At 33.7% G+C, this 15,889-nt stretch overlaps 1 protein-coding gene across 3 annotated transcripts in view; it reads left to right on the top strand.

Annotated features, from left to right (window-relative positions):
• The window catches only part of SPATA17 (spermatogenesis associated 17), a 205,295-nt gene that overhangs the window by 20,387 nt on the left and 169,019 nt on the right, over positions 1-15,889 (top strand). For all 3 annotated transcript variants that reach the window (XM_072814590.1, XM_072814589.1, XM_072814591.1), the window contains exon 4: positions 7,598-7,648. In XM_072814590.1, the coding sequence (XP_072670691.1) occupies positions 7,598-7,648 (51 nt within the window). The remainder of the gene's footprint in view (positions 1-7,597; positions 7,649-15,889) is intronic.

The following is a 15,889-nucleotide window of genomic DNA, read 5'->3' as shown; positions in this document are numbered from 1 at the left end:
AAGATGAAGAGATGGAGAGCATAGATAGCTACAGGGAACCCTAGCTTACACATGTGAGTGAGAAACTTTTTATTTTGTAAGCTACTAAGATAACTGCATTTTTAGCTCAGCAAACCTGATTAATGGTTATAATGATAACAAAAGCATGCATGTTTATGAGAAATGTTCCGAATGGGGCATTCAGTGAAGCTTACAAAAAAAAAGATGTTTTGAGCTTTTTGAGTTTGTGATGATGTTAGGACACCTCCATGTGGTGGTATCTTGTAAGGCGATTTTGCAGAGTCTCTTCAGAGTGGCTGGCATATAATAATTAACACTCTTATGTTATGAAAAGATGAAAGTGAACTATTGAATGGAAGTTTAGTTTGAGAATCAGCTGGAGACAAAGATTTTAGAAACATCATTGCAAGATGACAGGATTTCCTACCTGATGAAAAAGAAAATATATATATATATATATATATATATATATATATATATATATATCTCAAGAGTAGAGCAGAGGTCCAAGAATTGAAGCTTGTGGAACACAATAGGTAGGATTTAGGCAGAGGAAAGGGAATTTTAGACAGATGATAGCTAGAAAAGCAGATATACAATATCACAGTAACTAGAGGAAAGAACTGCTACCAAATTTGGCATCTTCAACAGTCTCAGATGTGGCAAAGGTCACACAGAAAGTGAACTGTGAAAAGACAGATCCTAGGATCTCCTTAGATAGGTTCAGTAGTTTTAGATAGCCTCACAAAATTCTATTAACTAAATTATTTCTATCCAGGTTTTAAATATTTTAATAGTGAAACTAGCTGGCTTATCCAGTCCTAAAGGATCATGGGTTCTCCACTACAGTGCCTTCATTAACTCACAATAATCAATCATTTCCAGTTTTCTTTTGTGAATTGACTCTTGCTTCCTTGATGACTATTGTTTTTGCTTCTTTTTATTCTCAACCTCCATTTATGGCCTTTCTGCTGACTTCTAGGCTGCTGTGTCTGGCAACATAACCCAAATTTGTCCATCTTATGAATAATTAAATAATTAATTAATTAATGATTGATTTAGAGTTGTTGATTCACAACCTTGAAATTCTTTTCCTGTTACTGAAAATTGTTGGTTATCTGATATGTGTGCTCAGTGCACATGTGTTTCATACCTGCCAAGCTCTTTGCTCTAACTTTACCACAACTTGCTCTTCCTACTGGATACTCAAATGGGCCTACTGTTTTGGGAGATTTCTTGTTGTTGTTTTAAGATTTATTCATTTATTTTAGAGAGGCAGGGGGCTGGGAGAGGAGAATGAGAAGTGGGGAGGGGCAGAAGGTTGAGGGAGAGACAAATTTCAGCAGATTCCACACTCAGTGTGGAGCCCAAAGTGGGGCTTGATTCGATTCCAGAACCCTGAGTTAACAACCTGAGCCAAAACCAAGAGTCAAAAAAAAAAAAAAAAAAAAAAAAAGGCAAAACCAAGAGCCAGACACTCAACCAACTACGCCACCCAGACACCCCTGGACCTTTTTCTTTTCAACTGTATTGTGTTTTATGTGGCTTGTCCATACTGCTCTCTGCTTTATTTTATAAATGGTAAGGTGAAAATAGTCATTCTTAGGTGACAGTACCTGAAAAATACTGAAATATTTTTTTACTCATGTCATTTTGAGCACTAGCATTTTGTTATCTAAGTGAATTCATCACTATAATCTATAACAGGATAGCTGCATGCATCTTGTTATCCTTTTAAATTTCCTTTTCTTTTCTTATATTTTATCATTATGTAATTTACTTTCTGTTTAATATCAAATACACTGCTTTTTTAATCACAAGACTCTGAGAGCAGTAAAGTATAAACACTACCCTAATATACATGATTCATTCTATATGTATTATTATTAAAACATATATGTGTATATACATATAATTATATAATTATACTCCCAAACAGCTCAATGTCTTGTTTTCAAATGGAGATCATTCAGTGAATAACATTTGTATGGCAACCACATTAACAGAATTTAATTAAAGCTTTTTCCTTGAATGTGAATAGTCTATGGTAGAAATATTTCATTTACTAAGACACTTATTTAAAAAAAAAATTATTCTTCAGATTCTGAATAGTCTATATTGCTGAAAATCAAAGCTCACAATATTTATATAATGCTTATCATTTTATTACTTCTTAAGTTTTTGTATTAGATTAATATTTGAAAGAGTAACAATGAAAAGAAATTTTATTCACTTTAAGTGGAACAAAGGATGCCATCTATAAAATTTCTTTATATCTTGTTATGATAAATACCAGCAGGTTTTTTTAACGTACAGTAAAAATATATAAAATATTGGTTACTAACTTTAAAACCTATAAGATTGATATGGTTACTTCTATAGACATTTTTATTACTCTAAATTAGGTAAATAAAATTATCTCTTCGGTAGTTGAGAAAATGCCCAAGTCTTCTTATACATTTCTTTACAGGACTTCTAAATCAGTTATAAGTTAATAAGGCAACATTTATCACCCTTTAGCATCAGAGCAGAAAATTGAAATGTATTTTTTCCCTTTAGAGTCTTACAGTTTAGTTAAATACTAAAGGCTAGATACTAAAGATTCTGACATGCTAGTATTAATTTAAAATTATTAATATATGTTCATAATACATATGAAATGAATTTAGATTTGATTCTCTTGCTTTTAAAGATTACATTATTAATAACTGTAAGAAATAATAAAATTGGCTTTTAATTTTGTGTGTGTGGGGAAAAAAAGGGTCTTTTAAAAATCAGCTGTTGATAATGAACATATTCGTATCAGTTGCCAACAAACAAGGCAAAGCATATGCACAAAATACTCACGATTATTTGATAATAAATCATTTTAATGATTATACTCAAAATTATGAAATGAGGATAGCACTGATGTGGAAAATAACAAAGGCTCATGCTCATCAGATCTGTTATCCATATGTGCATGGCTTCTGAAGGTTCCATTGTCATCACTTTAATGCAAATATTTTCTTTGTACTGCCCAATCTAACAAAGCCAGCTGATTTGGTCGAGTTTATATAGATAGATGTGTTACTCAAAATCATTATGAATATATATTGCTTTAAGTGTTCTGTTTTTTGAGGAGCAAAGGAAGAAAGAGAAAGAGAGAGAGAAAAACCAAACAGCAGACTAAACTATAGAGAACAAACTGATGGTTACCAGAGAGGAGGTGGGTAGTGGGAAATAGGTGATGGGGATTCAAGAGTACCCTTAGTGTGGTGTAGAATTGTTAAATCACTATATTGTACCTTGAAATTGATAGAACACTGTATGTTAAGTATGCCAGAATTAAAATAAAGCATTTATTTATTTATTTTTTTTTTTAAAATAAAGCATTTAATGAAAAGTTTTTTTTTAAAGTGTGCTTTTGAAAATAATTGGCAATTTCCTCCTTGAAACTCATCTTTTTTTTTGTTTTCAACCTAAATAATCAATAATAAAGGAAATATTAAATCATTTATGGTGCATTCATGTAGCAAAATACCATGTAGCCATTGTATATAAAAATATGTGAAGAAGGAACTTAAAAATGGGGAATAAGAAATATCTGTATTAAATCTATCTCAATCAGATAGAAAAACTTTCAAGAGAAGTTAAACCACCAGGGTTTAGGAGAGAAATTTGCATTATGAGTTTAGACAAGAGGAGAAACATTTCTAGTTCATAAGTTCTGGAACATGGCTATGGTAATGGAAGGCTATAGGTCTTTGGGACTGAGAAAAGCAGCAGTTGTGGGATTTAGTGATTAAATATATCATCTACATGAATTTGAAAGGTTGCAGGATAATGGCAGGAGCTGTGATGAAGAGTTAGACCATTAGCTTGATGTCAAAATCTTTATAGCATATGATTGGAGCAAGTCAGGGATCGGACACCTGAAGTATGACAACACCAAAAGAGATAGAGAGTCTTAAATGTGGAAAGCTGGAGTTTCAAGAGTAAGGTTTCTTGTTCTTATGGTTTGTTGTTGTTGTCCTTTTCAAAGGAATACTTCTTACTAGTTTGAAATGGTTTGAAAACATGCTTTGGAACTAGAAGAATGCCAGTTTCTTCTGGTTGATAGTACTTGGAGTAGGAGAGAAAAGATAGTTTCTCCTATAAGTGTTTGCAAGAAAAATAGGAAAGATAAGGTTTGGAGAGACGGAAAAGAATGGTAAAACATTTCCAGGAAGGGGAACAATATGGACATGGAGGTGAAGAATAAAAATAGTAATTTGATCAGATTGAGCTTTAAAGGAATGGAGCGGTGAGAGATAATTGGGGAGAAAATTGGGATCTGATTTTGGTAAGCTTTGAATATCACTTGACCTCTAAGAGAGTGGTTCTCATTTATCCCCAACTATCATCCCATTATAACTCACCTGATAGGAAGAAAAAAGAAAGAAACAAATAAACTCAAAATATGAAACATGCCTCTATCAGTAATCATGGTCAATCCCACTGAATAGCAGCCCTGTCTAAAAGATTCACATGTATACAAACCACCCAGAAAATTATGTTTTTTAAAAAAATACATCCTCCAAGAAACATTTCAGAAGCCTTGTAAAAATCCAGGCAGTTGCTGTGGCAAAAGCCATACAGCTAACAAACGGTTGATTTAGTGTTCAAACGCTGTTTTTCATTTCCTGCCCTATCTATTGTAAGTGTGACATATCAATTCTGTTTATCCTTCTTTCTCTCTTTCTTCTCCCCTCCCTCTCTCTTTCCCTTTCTTTATTTATTCAACAAACATTTGGGGAAACATCTATAATTGACAATCATATTTTCATTACAGTGAAACTCATCATTTATGCTTGAATTTCAGTCCAGATTTTTAGTCTTAGTAAACTTAGTATTTTATGATAAAATGGGAAATGAATAAATAGAAAAATTTTAAGAATTTTGTCTGTTGAGAAATTACAATAGCTTGTCATTGTTGGATATACTATTAGTATTTAGTAGCTAGGATATGCTTTGTTTATCCAACTCCATGGAATAGAAAAAAAAACACATTTTGGGGACAGAATTCTAGCCAATAATATTAAGAACAAGAGCTTTTATATGATTTATATTAACTCCTCATGTAAGCAAAAAGACACATTAATAAAGCATCATTACTTAGAATGGGAATAAAAAGACTTAGCTGAAAGAAATTTTGTAAGATTTTAAAGTGTCTAGATGTGTCTCAAAAATAGCTTATGGAAATGAACAATTCATATTCACAAATGATTTTTTAGTGTTTTTAAAATCATAAAATTGGGATCCCTGGGTGGCGCAGCGGTTTGGCGCCTGCCTTTGGCCCAGGGCGCGATCCTGGAGACCCTGGATCGAATCCCACGTCGGGCTCCTGGTGCATGGAGCCTGCTTCTCCCTCTGCCTGTGTCTCTGCCTCTTTCTCTCTCTCTCTGTGACTATCATAAATAAATGAAAATTAAAAAAATAAAATAAAATCATAAAATGCACATACCGTAAAATATACCATATTAACCATTTTTAATTGTAGGATTATTCAGTGGTGTTAGGTACATTTACATTTTTATGCAACTATCAACACTACCTATCTCCAAAATTTCTCCTCCATCTCAAATGGAAACTCTACCCATTTAACAAAAGTTCCCTCTTTCCTCTAGTCCCTGGTAACTGCTATTCTTTCTATCACTGTGAATTGGACTATTTAAGATACCTCGTATAAGTGGGATCATGCAATATTTTTCACATAAGTATATTTTTGTTACTTTCCAAAACAAATTCAATATCAAATAGTGGTTCACTTGAGAATGATACACTGGAATCAAAGTGCTGTTCTACCTTTTAGCTGTAAAACTCAGAATCCGTTCACTTAAAAGCTAGGTCTCTCTCTTCTCCGTCTTCAGAATGAATTTTAACCTCTTACATTTTGGAATTTTACTGTTAAATTACATACTTTTAGCTACAAAATGTATAACAGTCCTTTTATAATCATCATCAACTGTGTCCCAAGCATCTTAAATATTTTATCTCATTTTAATCTTCACCCAAACTCCATGAAGTATGTACTGTTCCATTTTGTGAGCATGGAAGTCAAGACTGGCAGGTGTTAAGTAATTTGTTCCAAGCCACACAGCTGGTAAAAGCAACATCAGGACCTGTACTCAGATCTGTGGCTTGAAAGCTCACACTTGGTGCTGCTTACTGAATAGCAACATAATAAAGATAAGAAACACTGCCTCTTTCAGATCCCAAACTTTTTAGATAGGTAATTTTTAATATGTTTCTCCTGTATAAAGCCATTTAATTGTTGTATCTGCGTCAATATGACTTGAAGAAGTACGGTATTAAAGTAAATCTTTTAAATTCACCTCAAATGCCAAGAATTATGCCTTGCTTGCTATGACGAAGAAAGAATTTAGAATGAAGTAACGTCATTGTGTTCATTTGTAAATAACATATTGCAGCCAACTGTTTCTTAATTGCTCAGACTGTTGATAAATAATCCAGCCCTGCTGCTCTCTACAGACAATTTGCTTTGGATCAGACCAGGCAATTCAAACAATCCTAATTACAGTGAAGCCCTTTTATATGAATTTCTGCTTGTTGCAGGGAAGAAAACCCCTATGTAAAAGGTTAAGGCACTTACTTCTGATTTTTGCCTGAAACACAGCACCTATTACCTAAACTCAAGTTATATTAGTAGAGCGAATTTCAATTGAGTAAAAATGGATAAAGTAATATTTTGTATTAAAATGTATATTTCATTGCATTTACTCTTTATTGTACTGTCGTGGATTATGTTAATTTTATGTTTTTAATTAAAAGATATAACAGATGTCGAAACTTCATTTAAAGCAATATTTTCCTTGAAATAAGCTATGTTGCTAAGTGATTATGTAGTGTAACAGAGATTTGTATGTTAATAGACAAATGTGTCTATACTAGAAAGAAACTAAGACCTTAGGAAGTCTTCACTATATCAGGGGATTTGCTGTAACATGATATCATTGTATTTATGATTTTATGGTGTTAAAATGAATATTAAATGAAACAAAATTCCCAAGGATTACTCAGGAGGCAGCTAAGTACATAACATTTTGTACAGATGGTTGGAAGGCACAATTTTGCTCCATCACTGCATCCATATCCTTGAACGATTTCGACTGAAGACAGCATTTCTTTGAATTTTTCATTAAACCAGACGTCTTGAAATATGAATTCCTTTTATGTTTCTGTGAGTTTTGGCTAAAAGAACCCCAGTGAATAAATCATGCAATACTACGTGTCACCAGCACTTGTGAATATTTCTGCTTTGTTATTCTATTCTCAGTAGAGCACCATTGATTATCAAACTCAGCGGAGAGCATTTTATGATCATATATCTCCATTAGCTCCTAGTTTGACTACCATAGATTTTTCTGGTTAAGCCTGCATTATGTATTAGGAAGCCTATCTCTTCAATACAAAGTTTGATTTCATTTTTCTAAGCCTAGAACTCTTATTATGTATTATGTATAAAGATTCTTATCTTTTATATGTAAAAATAGGCTGCACTGTCTTTGTGTAACTGAACTATATGCCATCTTTTTTTTTTTTTTCTGATTCACAGTTAGCATCTTGTGCTATGAAGATGAATCTCTACAACGCAATGGCTGTCAGGGTAAATATTTCTTCACTTGTTAAACAAATGAAAAGTCAATTGTGCCCTGAATTCGCTTTTAATAAAATGAGCAAGCCAGAATAATGCAAATTTGATTGATATGCTAATGGTTAGAGAGAAAAGAGTACATAGTTAAAAAGTTAGTTCTACTAAATAATCTTGGCAGTATTAAAAATTAGAGTAAAATGTAAAACATGTAATTATCAGTGCTTATGTTTTAGAATGTTAAATATCTCTGAGCCATAACTAGACAAAAACCGTAAATATTAATGAAGCAATGTATTAGTTTCCATATGTCATATAGAATATTGTGATAAATAGATGAACATGGTTCTGGAATATAAGATGCCAGCCCAATACAAATCAATTAGAAATTATTCATATGATTTAGCAGTAATAAAGGCAGTTTCCACCTTAGAAGTTTTATTTCTATCATCTCTATGTTCATTTTTATGTGTTATTTTCCTAATGGAAAGCTGAGTCTAGTGATTATGGGGCTGGTTGGTTTCTGCACTGATTTTGGGAATGGGCACAATAAGATTATTTATCTTGTCTCAGACAGTATGATAATAGCTTAATTGTAGAGCTATCATAAATGGAGAAATTACTTTGGCGAATTTCATTAATGTTCTTAAAACTTATGTTGCCTTATATTCTCTTTCATTCATCTATTAGTTCTTACTTCCACTAATAATAGATTTCATTTTGGGTGAAGCAAGGTAGTAAAATACCTTCTGAAAGTCCTGTACTGAACTATGGCAGGTAAATCACATTATTTTGATTATTTATATTGCTTTGAGAAGGGTGCTTTTCACAGTTACGGGTGTGCATGGAGTCCCTATCCCAAGGAATGGTCTCCTTTTCTTTTCTTTTTTCTTTTCTTTTCTTTTCTTTTCTTTTCTTTTCTTTTCTTTTCTTTTCTTTTCTTTTCTTTTCTTTCTTTTCTTTTCTTTTCTTTTCTTTTTTCTTTTCTTTTTCTTTTCTTTTCTTTTCTTTTCTTTTTTTCTTTTCTTTTCTTTTCTTTTCTTTTCTTTTCTTTTCTTTTCTTTCCTTTCTTTTCTTTTCTTCTTTTCTTTTCTTTTTTCTTTCAGATTTTATGTATTTATTTGAGAGAGAGGAAGATAGAGCATGAGAGGGACAGAGGGACTGAGAAGCAGACTCCCCAGTGAACAGGGAGCTCTACTGGGGCTCCATCCAGACCCTGGAGAGCATGACCTGAGCCAAGGGCATATGCTTCCCTGACTGAGCCACCCAGGTGCCATTCTGCCCACCTTTCTGCTCTTCTGTGGTTTAGGAAAAATGCAAGAGGGAGAAATAGATCTTCTTACTTCTTTTCCTGAGCCAGAAGCAGATACTATAGCTGCAATGGGCTCTTTATTCTTGTTAAAAATATTGTAGTATAGGAAAACAATTTGGTTTTCTTTTTTTCAATGGGAATGCTTAAATCTGGGAATTTAGGAGATTTTGATTCTCTGTATAGTTCTTACAAAGACTTAACTTCTGAGCCTTCATCACTGTTAGATTCTTTCTTTTCTGCTTACTTTGTGTCAGGTATGTCTGCAAAGTAAAAAGCAGTAGATGACTGAATGTGAAGCACTTGATGTCCTAAGACTTAGATGTCTGCATAGATCACCAGGGGAGATACAGGCACAGAAGACAGGGTTAGAAAAAATGCATTCTATTGTTTGCTAGTTAGCCCCCAATCTCCGTCTTGAGTTCTGACCTGGCTTGAATCATGATTCTGTTTACCTAGATGAGGCATATCTAAGAAACCCACATCAATATAAGCTACTTGGAGGGCAGAGTTTTTGACTTATACCAACATCATACTAACAGCTGCATTTCCTACTAACATCACTGACCATCAACTTGTCTTTGATTAATGTTAGTGAACAATGTTAAACTTTACCTGAGTCCTGTGACCATGGAAAACAACAAATTAAAAAAATCCCCCCCCCCCAAAAAAAAACAATATCTCCCTACCTTTTGGGTTCTGAAAGGGCCTACTGAAAAAAAAAAAAAAATTGTCCTTCACCATAGGACTTGGATTAGAGGCACAGATATGAGATATGTCCCTTCTTTACCTATGTCAGATCAAGGACAGCACCCCCCTTCGCAAATTTCTGTTCTTTACCTCACAAATGATTAGCTCAGCTGCCTGTCCCCATCAAACAATTGGAAAAACATGTTTATTAACCAAACTGTGGTTAAAGTTCTCTCCTTCCCCTGGGTCTTTGAACTTTAGCCAGCATATAATCCTGCCACCCCCTGAGAATAGGCTGGCTTCCTGGTAAAACATTGTTTGGTCTACTATACAATTACGCCATCCTTTCATCCCACTTCCCCATATCAGATTCTTTCTAGCCTTGTTTACATCTTCCTAATAAAATAGATCTTATGGTCAAAGTGCTCTTCCTACTGCCATAGTCCACTTCATCTATTGTGATGGTCATTCACTCCCTCTCCCTTACAATAGTTCTTTCAAGTAAAGTCTCTCTTGCTATATCTGGATTTTCATTTGATACATTCCAGGAGAGAAGAGTAGAGGTGGGGATGCAGTGACCATTAAAGTGAGGCAGAAGAAGTCTTGAACTGATCCATGAAGCCGCACAGGACTTTCTGTGAGGCTATGTGGAGGATGTGAACACTACCATGAGAAATTTGTAATAAAAACACTTCTCTAATGAAGATGATCAGAGTCTGCCTTGAGAGGCTTGGATGAGTTGACTTGGTAATAGACTAGGTACTTAATTCATGTTCCTAACATGAGGAATGAGGCTTACTTGCATGGAGGCCAAAATGATTACCTAACAAAGATTAAATTTTAGCATTGGTTGATCACAGTGACCAGAACTGAATTTGTTTGTGAGGAGTGCATTTTTGCAAGATGGTACTCTGAAGATTTTGCTTTCTGCAGGAGTGAGTGGCTGAAGAGACCAGTATGTGGTCCATTTACCTTCATGTTGTGCACATTTGAAGATTGCTATCCTGGTGAGATACCACTAGCTGAAGTTTTACTTCTAATGTCTACACCTCTGTCTTTTTAGTTCCATCAGTTACCGAGTAACCTCGTTCAAAATAATTATCCCTTAAATACTTTAAATATGGGTGGCTGTGCGTGTCCAGGAGGAAGAATTTCTAAGAATGATAGTAACTACCAGAAATTAATATGGCCAATAATATTCAAACATATATCTGCACTCAAATCTTGAATAAGATTTTCACATACAATAGAAAAGAAAAACTTCTGTCTTAATTTGCCTTATATACTGAGCTGATTACAGATTATGTTTTACTATTGACTCCTAGCACAACAAATTCTCATCAGTTGTTAAAGAGGGTAGTGGAGCATTCCTGAAGAGAGGGATTTAAAAAATATATTTTTAGCCTATCCATTCCTATATAGATGTCACTTTTTTATAATAAAGAATAAATTATACATATATGATTTTTTAATGTAATAGGTATTCATATCCTGATTTGCTGCGTTTATTTTTTAAAGGGTCACCTTTTCTCTAAAGACTTTACGATCCCACTACCTATGTAGAATTGATCACTCTCTCTTTTTATGTCCTATTTTACCATCGACATACTTCTGTTATAGAACCTGTAACATTTTATTATCCTTACTAATTTACATGCCTGTATCTACCCCCCCACACACACACTGTAAGTCCCTTGGGGCCCAGATCCTATCCTCTTAATCTTTGTATCTACAGTTCTTGGCTTATAGTATCTAGTTAAATAAATTTCCCTGAATAAATCAGTGAACGTTGGGCCATTCTTTTCTAAACAAGGAATAAAAAAAAAAGTCATTTGTTTTAAATGCTTTTTAAGTCTCTCAGTGTCTTTGTTAGAAATGATTTAAACCTTTGCTGGGGGACCTTTCAGACTTTTTTGAGAATCTGATGAGGTTAATGTCGTATAGATAAACTGGATGTGGTAAGGTACTATTTGGTTAGTGCAATTCTCATGTGAATGGAAGATCTCATGAACTTTGGGACCTTGCTAAAATATCATAACATGGAAAGGTTTGAAGGAGGTTTGCTATGATATAAGCTGCTGTCAGAAACCACAGTATGCCTTTTCAAAATTCCCGTTACTGATAATGCTGCTAGGCCAGTGACAGTCAATTAATACAGCAATAAATTGCTCAATAAATTTTTATCTTAGCTCCTGGGGCCCTATTCCTCCTGTTTCTGTGTGTGACACTTTATTGCCTTTTTGGTCTTTAATTCAACTTTACTCCAGATTAGGAGTCTGCTTTTCTCCAGCATTTTAACTGTTCCATTGTGGATCTTGTCTAAATTTGGCCCCCAACTTTTTTTTTTAGTTCTCTCTTTTTGAACAGCTGTTAGTATCTTATACAAATGTCATGAACTGATTCAGTTGCTAAACTCATTTCTCTCCACATTCCACTTATACAATTGTCTGTCCTTTTACAGCCTGGCATAGAACTGACCCTCCATTTCTGATGCCAGTGAGCATCTAATTAAGCACTTGGGTGTCACCTCAGGTCCATCAAACACTGGGCTTAGCAACTCAGCTTCCTAATAACAGTACTATAAAGATCAAGGCAAAATTACTGTATGTATAGAAAACCCACTAAAAAAACATCCCCAGGTGGCAAAAAAGTATAGTTTAGTGGTATTGTTCATCTATCCGAGGGTCTATTACTTGTTCCTTTTCACCAGTACCTTGATCCATGATACTCATCATTTAGTATTTTCTCTAGCTTATGACTTTTGGTTACTGGCTGACCCCATCCAAGATGAAGCCTCTTCTGTGGAATAATATATATCATATACTTCTTCCATTTGTTGAAGGGAAGATCCCCCCCCACCCAAGAGACTGAATGTATATCCAGCCTCACCTTTGTCTTGGAAGCTCCTATTTCCCCAATAGAATGTTTCCAGATTTTCATACTTATTACACTAGTATGTGTGTGTGTGTGTGTGTGTGTGTGTGTGTATATATATATATATATATATATATATATTCAGCAATATATATATTGCTGACAGATATCTGAGCATACCTTGGTCAAACTGATGGCCAATGGGAGCTATATGTTTCTGAGGCCAGACAGGAAAAAGATTGCAATACCACATATTCCCAAATCTTAGTAAGTCAGAACCATTAGTAAATAATAGTAAGAGTTAGCAATTGTACAGCAGCTACTACCCTCCAGGCACCAGTCTAAGTATTTTAAATATTTTAACTCCTCTCTGTAATCCTCACAACGAACTCTCAGAGATAGGTATCATTATGATTCCAAATAGAAAGATGAGGAAATAGAATCACAGAAAGGTATCTTGCCCAAGGTCACACAGCTAGTAAGTGATAGTGTTAGAAATTGAATCCTTGTGGGTTGGAACCCACCGTTCCGTTACTTCTGACCACTTGTACTCTTGCTTTGACGGCCAGTCTTTTCCTTCTCTCAGGATCTGGATGAAAACAAATATGTAAACCCTGGACTGAGGGTAAATTTCCAGTGGAAATTTTATTATGCTCTGTTTTTCTTGGTACACTGAATTCCTGGTCCTCAAAATTCATGAGCATCTTGCTGCTAGTACATTTTACTAGGGAATTCCAAACTTAGTGACAGTAGGAGACCAAGTTGAGTGTCACATACTTCCCCTTGCAGGCAGAATTGGATAGCTAAGATGACAAACTCTCCTTGTAAAAGAAGGCTGTGGCCTTTACATGTTGCTTTTGCTAGCATCAAGATTTGACCTCCATCATCGCCTGAGGACTGATTTTCAACTACTAATCTCTCTATACATTAACACTTATAGTATACTGGTCTTCAGTAAACTAAACATAATGAGGATATATAATCTGTTACAGAGTTTGGAAGTTAACAAAAGTAAACTCTCTGCAAATTATATGCTCCTTATAGTCTTTGAAAAGCCTCCATTGGGTTATCTTCTACATCTTGAGGCCTCCTTTGCTTGTCTGTCCTAGGACAACTGGCACAATATCATGTTAATGCAAATTTAAGGAAGTGCTAATGTGTAGTGTCTGAGAGATCTCTTAAAACGTATGTTTCATTAGACTTTTTCATATTTCAAAACCTATGGGAAATGAAAACTGGAAATAATTTAAAGCTTACAAAGTTTTAAAAAAGCTATAGATATAATTGATTATTTCAAGAGAATTTTTTTTTTACCTTGGAAACCTGTACATATTACTGATCAGTCATATATACTTGTGTAATGATATTCTTCTGGAACCTAGAGTATTTTGGGTGATCCCCTATTGTTTCAGTTACTTTAAATGATTTGTCTTGAAATTAGTGTCGCAAAATATTTTAGTTCAGATAGAAATCTTCACTCTAAGAAAAGTAAAGACTATAATAACAAGAGGATCACTAGATTAAAGATCACTTAGAAACAACCAATTTGCAAAGTAACCATAACTTTATTGACTCTTTCTTCTTAGAGGTCTGGATCTATGAATACAAATTTTAATTTATAAACACTAATGTACCTTGAAACATCAAATAACCATTTTCTTGTTTCCCACTTTTGTCTGAAATATAAAAATATAAGAAATGATTATATGGTGGCTTTAATTAAAAAATAGTTGAATATGTGTCAGATATATAAAGATCCATTTCAGTCTTCTATTTATAATCTGGTTTTCATATTTGTAATACTATGAAGTAGGTACACTTAGAATAATGACTCCATGATTAGATGAATAGACTTATTAAATAGGAATTTATCAGGAATAATTCAAGAAATAGTTAAAGAAATAATTGAGGAAATAATATTGAAAGTCTCTTATATACTAGATATGATGCTAGGCTCTAGAAATACAAATTAAGACACAGTCCTATTCACTCAGAGGAAGCTATCCCAAAATGTCAGCCCAAGGAATAAGAGGAAAAGAACCGTATAGACCACCCCAAGCTTTTGCCTAATGATGGATGGATATTTAAATGTTCTATTACCATGCAAAGAATATCTTTTCTCCCCTCCTACCACTTCTCGTACCAATAACATTGTGAAATGATTAAGTAAATATGTAGTGAAAGGGAGTGTCAAGTCAGGTACTGAGTGGGGAAACAATATTGAAGAGAAGAAACTGCCTTTGGAATGATTATCCAGAATCTTCTATTAGTTAAAAATATCTAGCTAAGATTTCCATTCATAAATGTATGTTTTTGACATGATAATGCAGTGACATCTAGTATGAAATTTGAATACTACTGTTTTTTAAACACCTTTGAAAATTTAGTAAACTTACTTTTCTGTGCTTACTGTATAATTTAGAATGTTGAGCATTCTAATGATTAAGAGTATAGTAATGAGTAAGAATTCTACTAGTATGCTCTCAAATACATGCAGAGAATTGATACTATGTAGATTATCGTCAGTAATAGAAATTTTGTTTTCCATGTCTTCATTTAAATTTTAGGTGAGAAGACAATTTTTTTCTCTTCTGATAACATTAATGTTACTATGAATTTTGAGGAATAAAAGTAAATAATGGAGGGAAAATCTTTTCTATGAGCAGATGGCTTTGGTATATATCAAGGTTTTGCCATTTGTTTTAGTGCTTAAAATAAACATTATTTATAAGACCACTTACATTTTGATGTTACTTAATGAGGAATATGCATCATTGATTTGACTAGCTTAAGAGGTCATTTAGAACTTGCCCGTTAACAAGCTGTAATCTGCTGAGCACACAATGACTTTGTTTGAAATTATCTATTCAGAGCTGATCAATGACAATAATTGTTTTATACCAATCACTTCTGAAAGTTGCTAATTACTTTGAAGGACATGAATGCTAGTCGTTTTTTTTTTTTTTTTTTTTTGAAGTCATAACCCATTCACCTTGAAATTAAGAAGAAATGTTATGAAAAGTCATCTTGCCTCTTGAAAGAACTTTTTTTTTTTTTTTTTTTTAAATTAAAAGTTGATCTACTAGTACTGGGATACCAACAGGAAATTTAGGCAAAATTGAAGATGTCATTTGTTCTTGTAAGAGAAAGTATAGTAGACTGTCCACTGTACTCTATCTTAATTAGGGATTGGTTAAGCTGATTTTATAATATTAGAAAATGATATCTTTTAAATGAAAGAACAGATACACATACTTTTTCTTTTTATGTGTTACGTTCATAAGATGTTTTAGTGGAAAGAGTCTGGGCTTTTGAATAAGACAGAGATGAGTTTGTATCCTAATTTTGCCATTTATTCTTTTACTGGTTATGTGAACTTGATG

This window comes from Canis lupus, chromosome 38, assembly GCF_048164855.1.
Source record: "Canis lupus baileyi chromosome 38, mCanLup2.hap1, whole genome shotgun sequence".
Lineage (NCBI taxonomy): Eukaryota > Metazoa > Chordata > Mammalia > Carnivora > Canidae > Canis > Canis lupus.
This window is presented reverse-complemented; position numbering and strand designations above follow the sequence as displayed.